This window comes from Hevea brasiliensis, chromosome 12, assembly GCF_030052815.1.
Source record: "Hevea brasiliensis isolate MT/VB/25A 57/8 chromosome 12, ASM3005281v1, whole genome shotgun sequence".
Lineage (NCBI taxonomy): Eukaryota > Viridiplantae > Streptophyta > Magnoliopsida > Malpighiales > Euphorbiaceae > Hevea > Hevea brasiliensis.
Window position 1 is genome coordinate 31,952,462 of NC_079504.1, and position 14,496 is coordinate 31,966,957.

Below are 14,496 nucleotides of genomic sequence, written 5' to 3' on the forward strand. Positions count from 1 at the left end.
CTATGGTTACCTCCACTCTTAAAGGTAATCAAGTATAATTTCCTTTTTTTAAAAAAGGTGTTTGCCAAAATTAGATCATAAGCCAAAGCAAATTCTAGAATGGTCTTCCCTTCCTCATTCATACTTTTATATCCAAATTCTTTATGCACCGCTCAAAACCATATTATTATTACTCATATGTCCATTCAAATCTCCCCAACAAGAAACTTGTAATCATTAAGAATCCCTTGAACTAATGCATTTATATCTTCCCAAAACTTACTTTTAGCTTCCTCATCCAGACTTACTTGAAGTGTATACGTATTGATGGTGATAGTAGTCTCTTTTCCGAACATTAATTTCAAGATGATAATCTAATCGCAAATTCTTTTCACTTCCATGACCTTGTCTTTGAGTCCTAGTTCTACAATGATTCCTACTCCATTTCATTTCTTCTATTTCGGAATACCATAACTAATAACCGGTGTAACCAATCTCTCTAGCCTTTTCACTTGTCCACTTAGTTTCTTGAATACAAGCTATGTCAAGACTCCTTTGCATCATAGTATTCACAAGCTCCATTGACTTTCCCATCAATGATTCGATGTTTCAACTGCTTAAGCAAATCCTGCTCTTATGGACTAGAATTTTTACATGCACTCGTCCATCAAGATGTAGGAAGCTTTACCTGTTTTGCATCACATCGAGATGTCGATGTGGTAGGGCTAACTTCTTTACTCACACTAATTCAATATGTAAGAACTCTTACCTATCTCCAAAACACCAGACAATGATATATTAAAACCTTTGCTCATTTAACACTACATCTGAGTGTTGATGTATGAGTGCAAATAAGCACGTCCTATGCTTATGTAAAAAGGATCCATACTCATGAGAATTGCTTGATTTTTGCATTTAATGTCAACCTATGACAATCCTCTTTTTCATTTTCTCGGGCTTAGGGTGACTATGTTTTCCTAAGATAGTTATATTGCATAGTAATTATTATTTTTTTATAATAAATTTAATTCTCTTTTATTTTTCTTTTAATTATCATTATGATCTTAAAGCCCGTTGGTTTCGTACACTGGAATCAGAATATCAACACTGAAATCGAAATTGAGTGGAATTAGGAATGGAATGGTGAATTTTCTTTTATGCTTGGTTCACTAAGGAATCGAAGTTATATACTTTTTCAAGCTATTTGGTTTGCATATATAAGCTGTAGAAATGGAGTCAAACCTATTTTGTACTTAATGAAAATCAACTTAAACTTATTATTATTATTTTTATATTTTTACTTTTTAATTTTAATTATTATATGAGAATATAAAAATAATATTTTTATATATTTTTTAAATTTTAATTAATTTTAATTATAATTTTTAAATTTAATAAAAACAAAAAATATAAAATAATATATTTTTAGTTATAATAATTTATAATTAATTATAATTTTAATCATAATTTTCAATTTTACTTAATTATGAGTAAATAAAAATAATATATTTTATCGTTTAACTTTAATTTAAGATTAATTATATTCATAATTTTTAATTTTAATTAATCATATGAAAATATAACAAATATATTTTTACTATTTTTATTCATATTGAGTGTATTAATTATAAGTTTTAATAATAACTATTTATGTGAAAATATAAAAATAATATTTTAATTATAATTATTTTTCATTTTAATTTTGATTTTGTATTTTTAATTAATTATGTGAAATATAAAAATATTACTTTTTAATATTTTTTGTTATCATAATTGTTTTAATTTAAATTTAGTATTAATTTTTAAATTAATTATAAAAAAATATAAAATTAATATTTGAATTATTATTATAATTATAATTTCAAATTTTAATTACATTGAAAAATAAAATATTTTTTAAAATTTTATTTGAATTAATAATATGAATATATAAAAATTAAAACATCCTAATAAATACATGAGTGAAATTGATCTAGCTTTTAATAAAATAATCATTTCCATTCTTACGCTTTGATTGCTTTGATTCCTTAGGTTATAAAGGGAACAGTGATTTTATTTGTTGGTGAGAATTAAATTTCTTAGTTTGTGAGAATAGAAATAAAAAAAAAAAAAGAATTTTTAAACACCCATAAAGTGAATTGCCCATGCTAATTAATATGTTATTGCTATTATTAGAGAATTACCTATTCTAATGCAAGTAGTTACTAATAATTTAATTTTTATATTTTTTTAATATATGAAAATATAATAGTGTCTCAAATTTTTATTAATTATTTATATTTTATTTTTATTACTTTTTATATTAATTAAACTTTTTATCTCTCAAACCTTTTAATAAATATTTCATAATATTTCATAATAAAAATATAATAATATAATAAAAATATTAATTAAAGACAAATCATTTAATGTTAGCCCAATCATATGATTATTTTCATCATTTTAAATATCAAAATTTTATTACACCTTTTTAATATATTAAAGAAATATAATATATTTAAATATTATCTTTATTTACTAATATAAATATTGTTCTTAAAAACAATATTAATAATTTTAAAATGTAAAAATATAGTGCAAAAGTAATATATATATATATATATATATATATGTAATAAATGTATATTAATATATTGTAATTTACGTATACATAATTGGAAATTAAAAACTTAATTATAATTTAAAATAATTGAATAACATATTAATAAAAATAAGAAATTTAATAAAATTAAATAAATTATATTTTATAAATAAATTGACACTTGACATAATTTCATAATCCTATATGGCAGCATTGAGAAAAACTTGTGTGATATATATATTAAATAAAAAAAATATTATATTTTTTTATCTCTCATTAAAAATGTAATATAATAATTTTTAAATAATAAATTTAATACACAAATTTTGAATTTTAATAATATAAAAAATAATCATTTAAATAATAAAAATTAAGATAATAATAATGATAATTTAAAAAATAAAAAATTAAATTTAATATAAAAAATAATAATTACTAAACAATATAAACTTTTTATGGAAAATATTATGTGGCGAAAAATAATCAAGTAATTTTTTAATTAATTATTTAAGACGTGGAAAAATTAAATTCAATTTTTTTATCAAGAAAATTAAATTCAAGTTGAAACTTATTATTAAAAATATTAATATATGTAGTTATATGGTTTAATATTTTATTTAGGAAATTAATTAATTAATTTTCAGTAAATTAGGTTTGGAAATTCCTAAAAAGAGCACCGACCTTACCTACTTTAATTTACTAATTAATTACGAACTCATTGTACTTCTAGATACTTTGCCAAATTTGTCCTCTTCCTCTCTTCCATTCTGCCCTTCTAGATTTTCCCTGCTCTTATAAAAATGTCCACCGTGAAAAAAAAAAAAAGAAAAAATCCAATACACTCAAATCACAAAACGTTTACTACGTTTTCAAATTGCATTGGCTGGGTTAAACATTAGCCAATAAAATCTAATTTCATCTGAAAGTGCAGGTTAGCCCTACTGTACGTGATGATAGGTATTGAAAATTATATAGAAAAAATTAAAATAATTAAGTGGGGGACGAAGTGGCTGTGTAAGGTTTACCTATTAAAACTAAGCTCTGGAGTCTGCTCTTAGCTGCTCTTATTCCCAATATCTTTCTTCCTTTTAGGGTCTGTAGATTCTTCACTTCTTCTGATCCTTCAATACAAGGCAATCATGGAAGGAGAGGCTTCAGCTGATTTTCGAGACTGGGAGCTCCTAGTGAACTCTGATGCCGACCCGATTAATTCCCCCAATTCCGCCAATAATTCCAGGAATTTTGATGAAATTGAGGCTGATTCTGAAGGTTTGCTCAGGTTAGATTATTTCTCCCTTGAAAATGATAAACGATATGCCGAAAATGTTGTTGATGCCAGTGAAGAGGGTTCTGTTGAGTCTGATAATCCCAGTTGGATTGATCCCGGGTCGGAGACTGGGAATCAGAGGAGGAATTTTGGTGAATTCTGGTCCGATTCGGGGAGTGATCGGTCTGTTGAGCGGAAATTTAGTGATTTGGATGTGAAAAAAGAATTGGGTTCTGTGGAAAACGTGAAAACTGAAGTTGGTTTTGAAGGGATTGGAGAAATTGAAGGTAAAGATGGTGAGGAAGGGAAATTCTTGTCTCGTGAGGGTACTTTCAGTAATTTGGAGGGTAAAAGTGAAATCAGCTTTGAGGAGAATGTGAAAAACCTGGCAGGTTTTGAAGGATTTGGAGAAAACCGTAGTAAGGATAAGGATTTGGGCACGTTCTGGTCTGATTCAAGTGGTGATAGTCTGGGTTTTGCTGATGTTGGGGAGATGAATGAGGGTTCTGAGGTTTTGGGTGAGTCCAACTTTGGAAATGCTCCCAAAGATGAAAATATGAGCGTTGTTTCAGTTGGAGAAAGAAAACCAGGAGGTGATGAGGAGACGAGGAAGAAAGTTTGGTGGAAGGTACCTTTTGAATTGTTGAAATATTGTGTTTTCAGGATCAGTCCTGTTTGGTCTTTCTCTATGGCTGCAGCTGTAATGGGATTTGTTATCTTGGGACGGAGATTGTACAAGATGAAGCGCAAGACGAGGGGCTTGCCACTTAAGGTTACTGTGGATGACAAGGTCAGTCGTTTTTGTTCAATATGGCTATTTAAATTGGTGACGATATGATTAGATTTGTTAAGTTCTAACTGTGAGTATGAGTTATCATAGTAGGATCTGCAAGAAGTTCAGAATATAGATTTAGCGTGGAGATTGGACAGTTTCTCTTTTGTGGCCAAATTGTCTTTCCTGCACTAATTTTAACTTACTATTTGATAATTTAGCATAACATTCTTTCTAAGATTTTCATTATTTGCGTATCTATGATATGAATTCCTATTCTTTGCATGTGCTTTACATTTCAAAGGACTTTGGGGAAGCTTGGATTCAGCCTATGCTCCTATACTTCTTTCACTCTAGGCATTTGGAGCTAAAATAGTGGCTGTACCGGTGTACCCCCCTTGGAACTGATCCTTTGCTTGATGAAATAACAATAAAATATGGTAGTGCCACTACCAGAACATGAAGTTTACTGGTTATTCTCGCATATAACAAGCCACAATTGTCCAAATAAGAAATTGCAGAGTAGATGTAGATTGGTGAAATGATTGTCAAGTTATAAGCAAGGAAAGTTGCTTGCATAGAATTATGAGGTTTGGAACAAGGAATCTGTAGAAGTATGTGGATTGTAGTTTTGTAGTTTTAATAAAGTTAGGAACATAATGAGAGGATAGTCAAGATTGGGGGCTCGGTAACGCACAAATGATTTTAATTGTTCGGTGGCCAAGTAATTCCCAATTGTATTTTCCTATTCAGTTTGATTTCTTCTAGGGTGGTAGAAATCATTATCAAGGATTATGCATTTCCATAGCAGTCAAGGATAATACATCCTTTGCATGGCACCAAGCCATATTATCAGTAGGTGTCTGAAAGTGCTAAGAATAATCTTAAATGTTCCCTCAACAGCCAGTAGTAAAAACACTTGGTTCATGAGCTTTGTGTTCCAATGCTAAGTGCTATGTAAGATTCTACAGCATTTGAACATGTGACATGGGGTTGTTACTACATGTGCATGGAACGAGAATCCATTTGTCATTCCAAACTTTAATATTCCTTGTCTTCAACAACCTTCAATCCCATGCTAAACATATACTGCACCACATGTGGCTTGGATTGAACACAACATTAGCAGTAAGGGAATCTTGAATCTTCACCGTGGTAATTGTGTGCTTAACACACCCCAGCAATCAAAGACAGGACTTTTAACCACTTTCCTGGGCTGTCTTACAAGAAGAGCCAAATTAAAGGGATGGGAATATGAAATCCAGTCTTCATCTGCTTTGGATGGACACTTTTCAGTCCATCTTAACTAATGAATTTTCTTTTCATTCTCCTTCTGGCCTCTTTAAAATCTCCATATTGCAGATTTAATTTTATCACAAAGGGTTTGAAGCAGTAAAAAGTGGGCATCACATAACTAAGAATTGCTTGGGTTATAGATTTAATGAGAACCTCTTTACTCCTACAAAATTTCTTTCCACTCTTGAAGTTCTTTTCCATATAGTTTCCTTAATTGAATGAAATGAATTTTTCTGATCTCATGATAGCAGTTGGCAAACCCAAAGATTTTTCATATTTATCAGTCTCCTTAACACCTAGGATGTTAATATCATTTGATGCATTTCTAGGGAAGGTAATCATTATTTATTAAACCGAGTTAAGTTTGTGGCCAAGGTGCTTGCTCTTATAATTAGAGAATCTCTTTAATTGTCAAGCTGGTTTTGATGCAGCGTGAAGCTCAAATAGAACACACACACAATACACTAAGGTATTTGAGTGAAAACTCTGCGGAATTTTATTAATAAAATCTCTAAAACTGAAAATACATAGAATACATGGGGCTATTTATAGGTTTTTGATTATTTATAGGGTTTTGATCTCCTAAACCTAATAGGAAAATTAATCTACTATTTAGGAATTTTAGATAAACTAAAATACAATAGGAAATCTAGATAAAATAGGAAAATAACTAATCCTAATGGAGATAGGAAATTGAAACAAATCCTAATTAATACAGAAAACTATATGAAACTAAATCTGATGTAGTAACTTGCTCAAATAGGAAGTAGGGATAAAGTAAGGAGTGAAATTGGACTGCTTGGAGGTCAAGCTGGACCGAAAAAAACGAGATTTCTGCTGGCTGTCCTGAGCAGTGCATGTGGTCTTCTGTCAAGCAGTGTGAGGATGCATTTTTTTTTTCCTGGGTTAATTTCGTCTCCAGCAGTCCTAAGTCATGCAGGACTTCTTGTTTTGCCATAATTTGACTGCAGAATTAGTTTAAGATACTTTCCTGTTCTTAATGGGACTTGATTTGTTTTTCTATTCTATCTAGGGTTAGATTAATTCCTATTTTATCTATATTTTCCTATTGTATTTTAGTTTAGCTAAAATTCGTAAATAGTAGGTATATATTCCTAGTTAGTTTAGGAGCATAAAAAACTCTATAAATACCCCTTATTTTCATGTATTTCAGTTCAGATTTTTCCATATTATTTTCTCTTAAAACTAAAACTCTATGTTTCTGTGTGTGTGAATTTTTCCTAAGCTATGCTGCATCAGGGTTTAAGGTGTTCGATTATATATTCTACTCATTAGTGAGATTCATTTCAACCTATTGTATGTTCTAGTCATCAGAGAGTTTCATTTCAAACTATTTTTTTATTTTGTTTTTGCATTTGCTACTAATGGAGAGTGAAGTATTTGATAATTAGGTTGTCCTCATAGCAGAACACGAGGATGTTATTAGAAACCTCTCAAGCTAGTCTTTTCAGTTTCTGTAACCATTTTTATCCTTTAGAAGGGAAGTGACGGTAAGATCCTTTATTATGTATAAGATTTGTTGTCTTTAAATGTATGCTGCGTGCACATCATAAGCTTTTATTTAAAAGATTATTTCCAGTTTTGTTCTTGCAATCTTTGTAAATGATGCAGCTCAAAGGTCATAAACATTGAAAGTGTGCCTATGCTGCAGATGCATGCGGACATTAGGCCAAGTGCCCGAAGTGGCTTAGGCCATGCACCATTGCCAATGCTTTGTGCCTAGGCATTCACTTAGGTGCCTTCTATGAGTGCCTAGGCATACATCTTAGGGGCATAAGGAATGTCTTTTTTATTGTACTCATTTGATGGTTTTATTCAGTTATTTGGAATACGGTATGTCTTGGATAGTGGCACAGGTATGGGTATAAAGTATGCAGTATGCTACTTGGTTAGATATAGGGTACACAAAGGGTAGGTTTCATTGATTCGCCAATTTAGAATACGTGAATTACAGTTAACTATTATAATCCCCAAGTCTTAAAACACCAAATCAAATAATAATTTCCTTATAGGTTTATATATATATATATATATATATATATATTTATTTATTTATTTATTTATTTATTTTTAGCATGTATACATTTTAGATTTTACAAGATTAATATTAGTACAAAGAAAGTCTCAAAAATCTATTATTTTTCATCTATTATTTTTCTTCAATATACTATTAATTTTTCTTTTATCAACAAAATTTAAAAACATACTAATAGTTTGAATATGATGGGCTTTTAGCTGAAATTTAACAATACAAGTTGAAGAGTAGTTATTGTTGTTATTATTATTATTATTGTTGTTGTTGAAATAATATAATTTTGAATAATTTAAAATATATAATCACTGTACCTTTTTGAAATACTAGTTATTACATTATGAAAATTCTTTTTACAAGCAGCTATGCTTTTGATATTAAATAAGCAGTTAACTCTCTTACTAACCCCACTAAGCATAGATTTGAGAAAGTTATTCTGCCTCCTTTATCTGCAATTTCTAGCAATTTTAGTTGAGCTATAGGATCGGTCATATGGCGACCCCAGGTTGCATCCCCTAGCTAATTGGGACCCAAACGTCCCACAAATTGGGACCCAAACGTGCCGCAAATTGGATGGACGAACTAGATTGCTGAACCCAGGGTGGTTAAACTCATACCATTGGATTATTTTTTCTTTATGCCTTATTATTTTTAGTTTTAAGCATTAAAAGATACCATACACACCATTGAAGTAACTTCAACTGCATCAATTTCAAAAGCTGAATATCTCATGATTTGGTGCCATAATCCTAAATTGATGCTTGCCAATCTCTTTCCAGCAAACATGAGTGCTCCTTGGTTTAGGTCAACTCTGCTAGAAATTATGCATGAGGAAATGATGACCAATGAGAAGGAACAAGATATTGAGGTTGTAAATTTAAGGGAAGAATTTATCTCTAGTCAATTATGATTGAGAGCAACACTTTTTTTTTTTTTTTTTTTTCCTTCCTTTCCTACTTCTAGGAATAGCATAGAGAGTAGAGTTATCGGTTTGATATTGTGATCTTTTTTCTTCAACTGGGTTTGGTGTTTGATATTTTCTTTTACTTTAGCGTGAACATGACTTGTGTTGAATTAGTTAGTGGTAATCATTGTAGTAGTGGATTCTATTGTATTTTTTTAATAATACATACAAATGAAAACATTATAAGTATTCCATTGACATTTTGATAAATGTGCACCTCGCATTACTCAGGTGTGTGTCGGCAGCTTGCTCCTGTCCTAGGTAGAGATGGCAACGAGTTGATTTTTTGTGGGTACCTGATCCAACCGAATTCTAATAGGACGGTTTGGATATTATATAATTGTGTTTAAGATGGGTTCGAGTTTGAAAAATAATACCCGTGACGAGTTTGGGCCGGGTTCGAGTTTTACATGTTGGGTATCCGTTACCTGAATCCGTTTATATAAATATTTAATTAAATATAAAATATATATTTTTTATTATAATATTTATAAATTTTTATATATTTTATTTTATATAAAATGAAATTTAAATATTTTATGAAATTATTAAATTTTTAAATAATAAATTATTAATTAAAATAATTTTTGATGCAAAGTATTAATTAAAATATATAAAATTAAACGGGTTCGTGTTTTTTCCCGATAATAATAATCGGGTTTTGGTTGGATTCGGGTAGTTAAAAATAAATTTTAATCGGATTTAAGACGGGTTTGGGTTTTGATAATATTAATCGGGTTTGGATTCGATAGGGTGATTTTCGCTGGTACTCTATCCGTTACCATTCCTAGTTCTAGGCACCAAGTGCCTTGTGTGCCCTAACACATTTGTGTCTTTGACGCCCGTGTGAAATTCACATATGTCTTTTATTCTAAGTGCCTGCATTGTTTGCACATTGTACTAGTCTTTTATTCAAGATGCGTAAGATAGGTCTCAAGACTTATTGTGGGCCATAATAATTATTCAGTTGTGCTTCCTTCTCAACTAGAACTAGGTTCTGATTAAATCATGAGTGTACTCCTGAGAAGATGATGTTTGTCTTGTTTTAAATTATAGCATACAGTTTCTTAATTATTCATTTGTTCTCTCTGTTGCTTAACTAGTGTTTCTGTGGGAATTCAGGAAACAAAATTTTACTACAGTTGACTGATGACATTTATTTTCAGCTTTGATTTTACATCTGAGTTCTATATAGATGTTGATTTTCTTTTTTTTTTTTTCGTTTGTTTGCAGAAGGTGTCTCAGTTCACAAGTCGTGCTGCACGACTTAATGAAGCATTTTCGGTGGTGAGACGGGTGCCTATTGTACGGCCTTTGTTGCCTGCTGCTGGGGTGAATTCATGGCCTGTGATGACTTTGAGGTAAAAAAAAAAAAAAATTGTTGTGGAGTTGGTATAATGAGGAAGCATTACGTGAACATGTTTGAGATATAACGTTCATCTTGCTTTGCTCTGTAAGTAACGTGATTATTTTGGATTTCCTTGTGTATGAACTTGTTTTTGGTGTGTATATGCCAGAAGGGTACAAGGATCAAAGAAGCTATATATATTGTTCTGGTCATGTTGGGTATGTGTAATCAGCTTTGTAATGTTTCCACTTTAAAATGATAAGCAAGTAATTTCTATTTCTTTATTTGGTTCTGTCATACCTTTAAAAAAGTCACTCAATATGCGAAATAAATATTCCACACTTGTGGATTTGGGGAGGAGTTAATGGACGCGGCTTTGCCTCTATGTATTACTCTATTCTGCCAAGGGATGTTTTCAGGGCTCCAGTCCCAGATTTCCATGGTGTAACTTTATTGTTCACTCTAAATTTACTCTCTATCTTTTGTACTTTTAATGGGTCAAATTAGAAAAAAGCAAAAGATTTGTTTTGGCTCTTAAAGGATAGGTTAAGAGTCATAAATTTTTAAAGTGTTTTAAGATGTAATTAAGGCTTTTAACTTTTTAAAAAAAATTAAATAAGCTCTTTACATTTTAAAAATATATTAAATAAGTTTTTTTATTATTTTGAAAGTAAATAAATTCTTTTAATTTTCAAAAATAGATCAAAAAGATTAAATTATAATTTACTTCTAGTATAAATTTAGTTAAGGTCGTGCACAAAAAATTTTTAGTGTATGGGTCCTCATTAGGAATTTTGTTTTTAATATCTCAATAAGTATCTGTTGTATCTTTACCGAATGATTCAATAAACATCTTTATGAGTTATCATTTTCGTTATAGAGTATTCTCGAATCATTTGGTAAAAATAAAACTTATCAATTTGTTATAAGATTCAATAATAATTACTAAAATGTTGCAAATAAGACGTGCAGAATTGTTATACAGCTTTGGCTAAATTTATATTAGTGATAAATTAAAATTTAATATTTTTATTTATTTTTAAGAGTTAAAAGCCTCTAGAGCTTAGTACTGAGAGGCTCAGTAAATTTCTCTTGGAAAATGGTTTTCAAAGAGGAAAAGTAAACAGCACACTTTTCACAAAAATATACAAACATGATATGCTTATTGTTCAAATTTATGTTTTTCCTGTATATAAATTTGGCCTTAAGCCAAATTAATTATTGATTTAAATTTTAAATTAAATTATGCCTATATAAAAAACATCATGTGGAAAGCTTGGCCCATGACCCTACTCCATAACCCATGAAGTGTGTCATCCATAAGTGCATGAGCTGTATCAAGTAATACAATGAAGAATGAATATCATTCCTATGAGAAATTGTGTTTAAGTACTAAACTATACATGATTACTTTGATTATTTAGAATAATGAAGATTTATATGAGAATTAAAGTAAATAAAATGCAGTAATTCTAAACGAAACGAAAGAAAATAAGCAATAGGTGAAGTAAATAAAATTAAACTAAGCTAGAAATGAAAATATGCTAAAACAAATATTAACTAAGGGTAAAAGCGATTTCAGAGTTAGGGTTCATGCTTTAAACTAAATGGGATTTGACTTGATTCATCTAATTTTAAGAAAATACATGGTTTGAAAGTAGTTGATTCTAGGGTCTTTTAACTTCTCTCTCAAGCAAACTAAAAAGTGTTTTAAGAAAAGCCAAATCTCACTCTCATACAATATTTGATTTACCAAAATCCATTAATCTTTTTCATCAACCAATAAATCCTCTTAATCCCTAATTAATCTCTAAATCTAGGTGATTAAGTTTTAAATCTCGATTATCTATTAATAATTTTTATCTCTTGGTCCTTCAATCAAATATTAAAAATAATACCGAATGGATACCAATACTAGGCATGTCAATAAAGCATACAAGATTTGAATCAAAACTCATATATATTATTAATCTGGATAAAATCCAATCCAAATTCACAAATAGATTCAAAATGTTACCTCCAACTCTGAAATTTCAAGAAAACTACTCACTCATAGTTGTATTTACAAGAGAAAATGATAAAACTAACAAAAAAAAAAAAAAATAAAAATAGACTAAGAGTAAGAAAATCCAGGTAAAGAAGAGTCCAAAACTCTAAAAAATTGTTGCTGAATATCACTTGGCAGCAACTCTCTAGCAAATATGGCGTTCTTTCTTCTCCTTCTTATTCTTTTTTTTTTCTCTTTATTACTCTCTCTCTCTCTCTCTCTCTCTCTCTCTCTCTCTCTCTCTCTCTCTCTCTCTCTCTCTCTCTCTATATATATATATATATATATATATATATAGTCAACAAGTTTACTCTAGAATAGGTTAAAAGGGAAAAAAAAAAAAAAAAGATAGATACAAAAGTATTGATGTGTACAAAAATTTCCAACGCAACTTGTTTTTTGTGTTCGTCAATATAACCAGTGTCGATTTCAATGTATTCTGATATACCCCATGTTAAATCAAAAGAAGAGTTTCAAGAGTTGTACTACCTAGCGACACTGGGTAAACCAAGTCTCGTACAAATTTTGGCAACAAAAATTTTCTTTCTCTCTATGCATTACTTGTAACATGCCCTGTGTCGAATTATATGTTCTACAACATGTCCTACGCTAGATTCAGCATGCCCCATGTTATACATCAAGCAAATTTCGGTAAGTCCACTTCTCAAAACACAATTTCTTCAATTTCTTTCCATTTTTAAGCTTCTAAAGTACTGTAAATTACCTCCTATTGCATCCTTGACCTTCAAATCATCTTAAAAACTATTAAAAAAAATTAAATTTTTAAAAATCAAATATAAAATAACTAAAATTAATAATTTAACTAAAATAAAGAGTAAAAGGATAAAATTACAAAATTATAGGGACAAAATGAATACTAAATTACTCTAAAATATATAAAATGAGCGCATCAACCCATGATCCATTATTCAAAATCAATAACTCTAAAATAAAGCTGACGTAATAAGACAAATAATACTTTGAAAATATTTTACTTAATTTTTCTATTATAATAAGATGATATCACGATTAAGCTAGAGATAGACAGGGGAGAAGGTTTCTCTCTCTCAGTTTTGTCTTCTTGGATTATTTGACCATAGTTGTCCTTGGCTGTGTTTGAGCCGTCCCCTGCCTTTTGGGCAGGGAAAGGCTTCCTTCTCCTCCCTAAGGTATGGGTTTTCCACCTCATCATTGGGTGAGGTTGTAATTAGTTTTGAGCTTGGTTTTCATTTGCAGGATGTGTCATTAGAAAGGGTTTTTAATTGTCATGCAGTACGGTTGTTGGTTCAAGAATTCATGTATGACATGATTTTGTTTTCCTTGATGCCAATTGTGTTCAGTGCTGGTGGGAAGAGCAAACATTTAACATAGGAGTGGGTTCCAAGGAAGGCAACTCGAGGATCTAGAGTCGGCATTTAAAAAGTTTGTTGCTTTTTTTTCAGGGCTAGAATGCCATGGCCTTTGCCATCCTCCCTCATTGGTTGATGGTTGGTTTTGAGCTAGTTGGTTATGCTGGCGAAGATGCTCTTTCTTTAGTTAATGGGTTTCTTTCATGTCCTTGGGAGGTCATGCAAGAGTTAGCAAGTTGGCCATCCCTTCCAGTCGATCCCATTGGTGGCACTACAAAGGGTGGGGCTTTTGGTTTTGGGTCCCTAGGTTTCAAGTTTAGAGTTTGACTGGATTGGGTTCTAAGCTCTAAGGGAGTTTCCTATGGGTTGGGCTTTATTTGTAATCAGGCCTTAGGCCCTTTTATCGGCTGCACTTTGCCATTTGGGCTTTAATGCAACAGATATATATATATATATATATATATATAACGATTAAGAGAGTATGAATTTCACCTAATTAAAATTTTTTTATCATTTTAAAATAACAATAAATTTAAATTAAGAAAAATTAAATATAATCAAAATTAGAAATATTTAGTCGATTATCATTGAAAAAATTACCTTAATACAATTTATATTAATGTTTATAAAATATATTTATAATTATATTTTATTTATATAAATAGTAAATATACTATATTTTTAATAAAATAATAATTATTAATAATATGATATCAATAAAATTATAATTTATATATTAAATAATAAAAATTTTGTTAGTTTGGTTATTATTGATATCAAATTAGAGATAACCAAAAATTTAAAAATCATTATTCGAATCAAAATGAAAATTAAATGCTA

General features: G+C 29.8%; 1 protein-coding gene across 1 annotated transcript; it reads left to right on the top strand.

The window, feature by feature from the left end:
- Positions 1-3,556: 3,556 nt before the first annotated feature.
- LOC131171401 (uncharacterized) lies at positions 3,557-10,544 on the top strand. The gene is made up of 2 exons (XM_058131460.1): positions 3,557-4,617; positions 10,146-10,544. Exons 1-2 carry the CDS (start codon positions 3,700-3,702, stop codon positions 10,275-10,277), a joined length of 1,050 nt encoding a protein of 349 aa, XP_057987443.1. The 5' UTR covers positions 3,557-3,699; the 3' UTR covers positions 10,278-10,544.
- The last annotated feature ends 3,952 nt before the right edge of the window (positions 10,545-14,496 follow it).

Excerpts from the sequence above, each read along its gene's own strand:
- LOC131171401 (XM_058131460.1), top strand. The coding sequence starts at position 3,700 with ATGGAAGGAGAGGCTTCAGCTGATTTTCGAGACTGGGAGCTCCTAGTG. Across the intron at positions 4,618-10,145 it reads AGGTTACTGTGGATGACAAG|AAGGTGTCTCAGTTCACAAG; the intron begins GTCAGTCGTTTT and ends GTTTGTTTGCAG.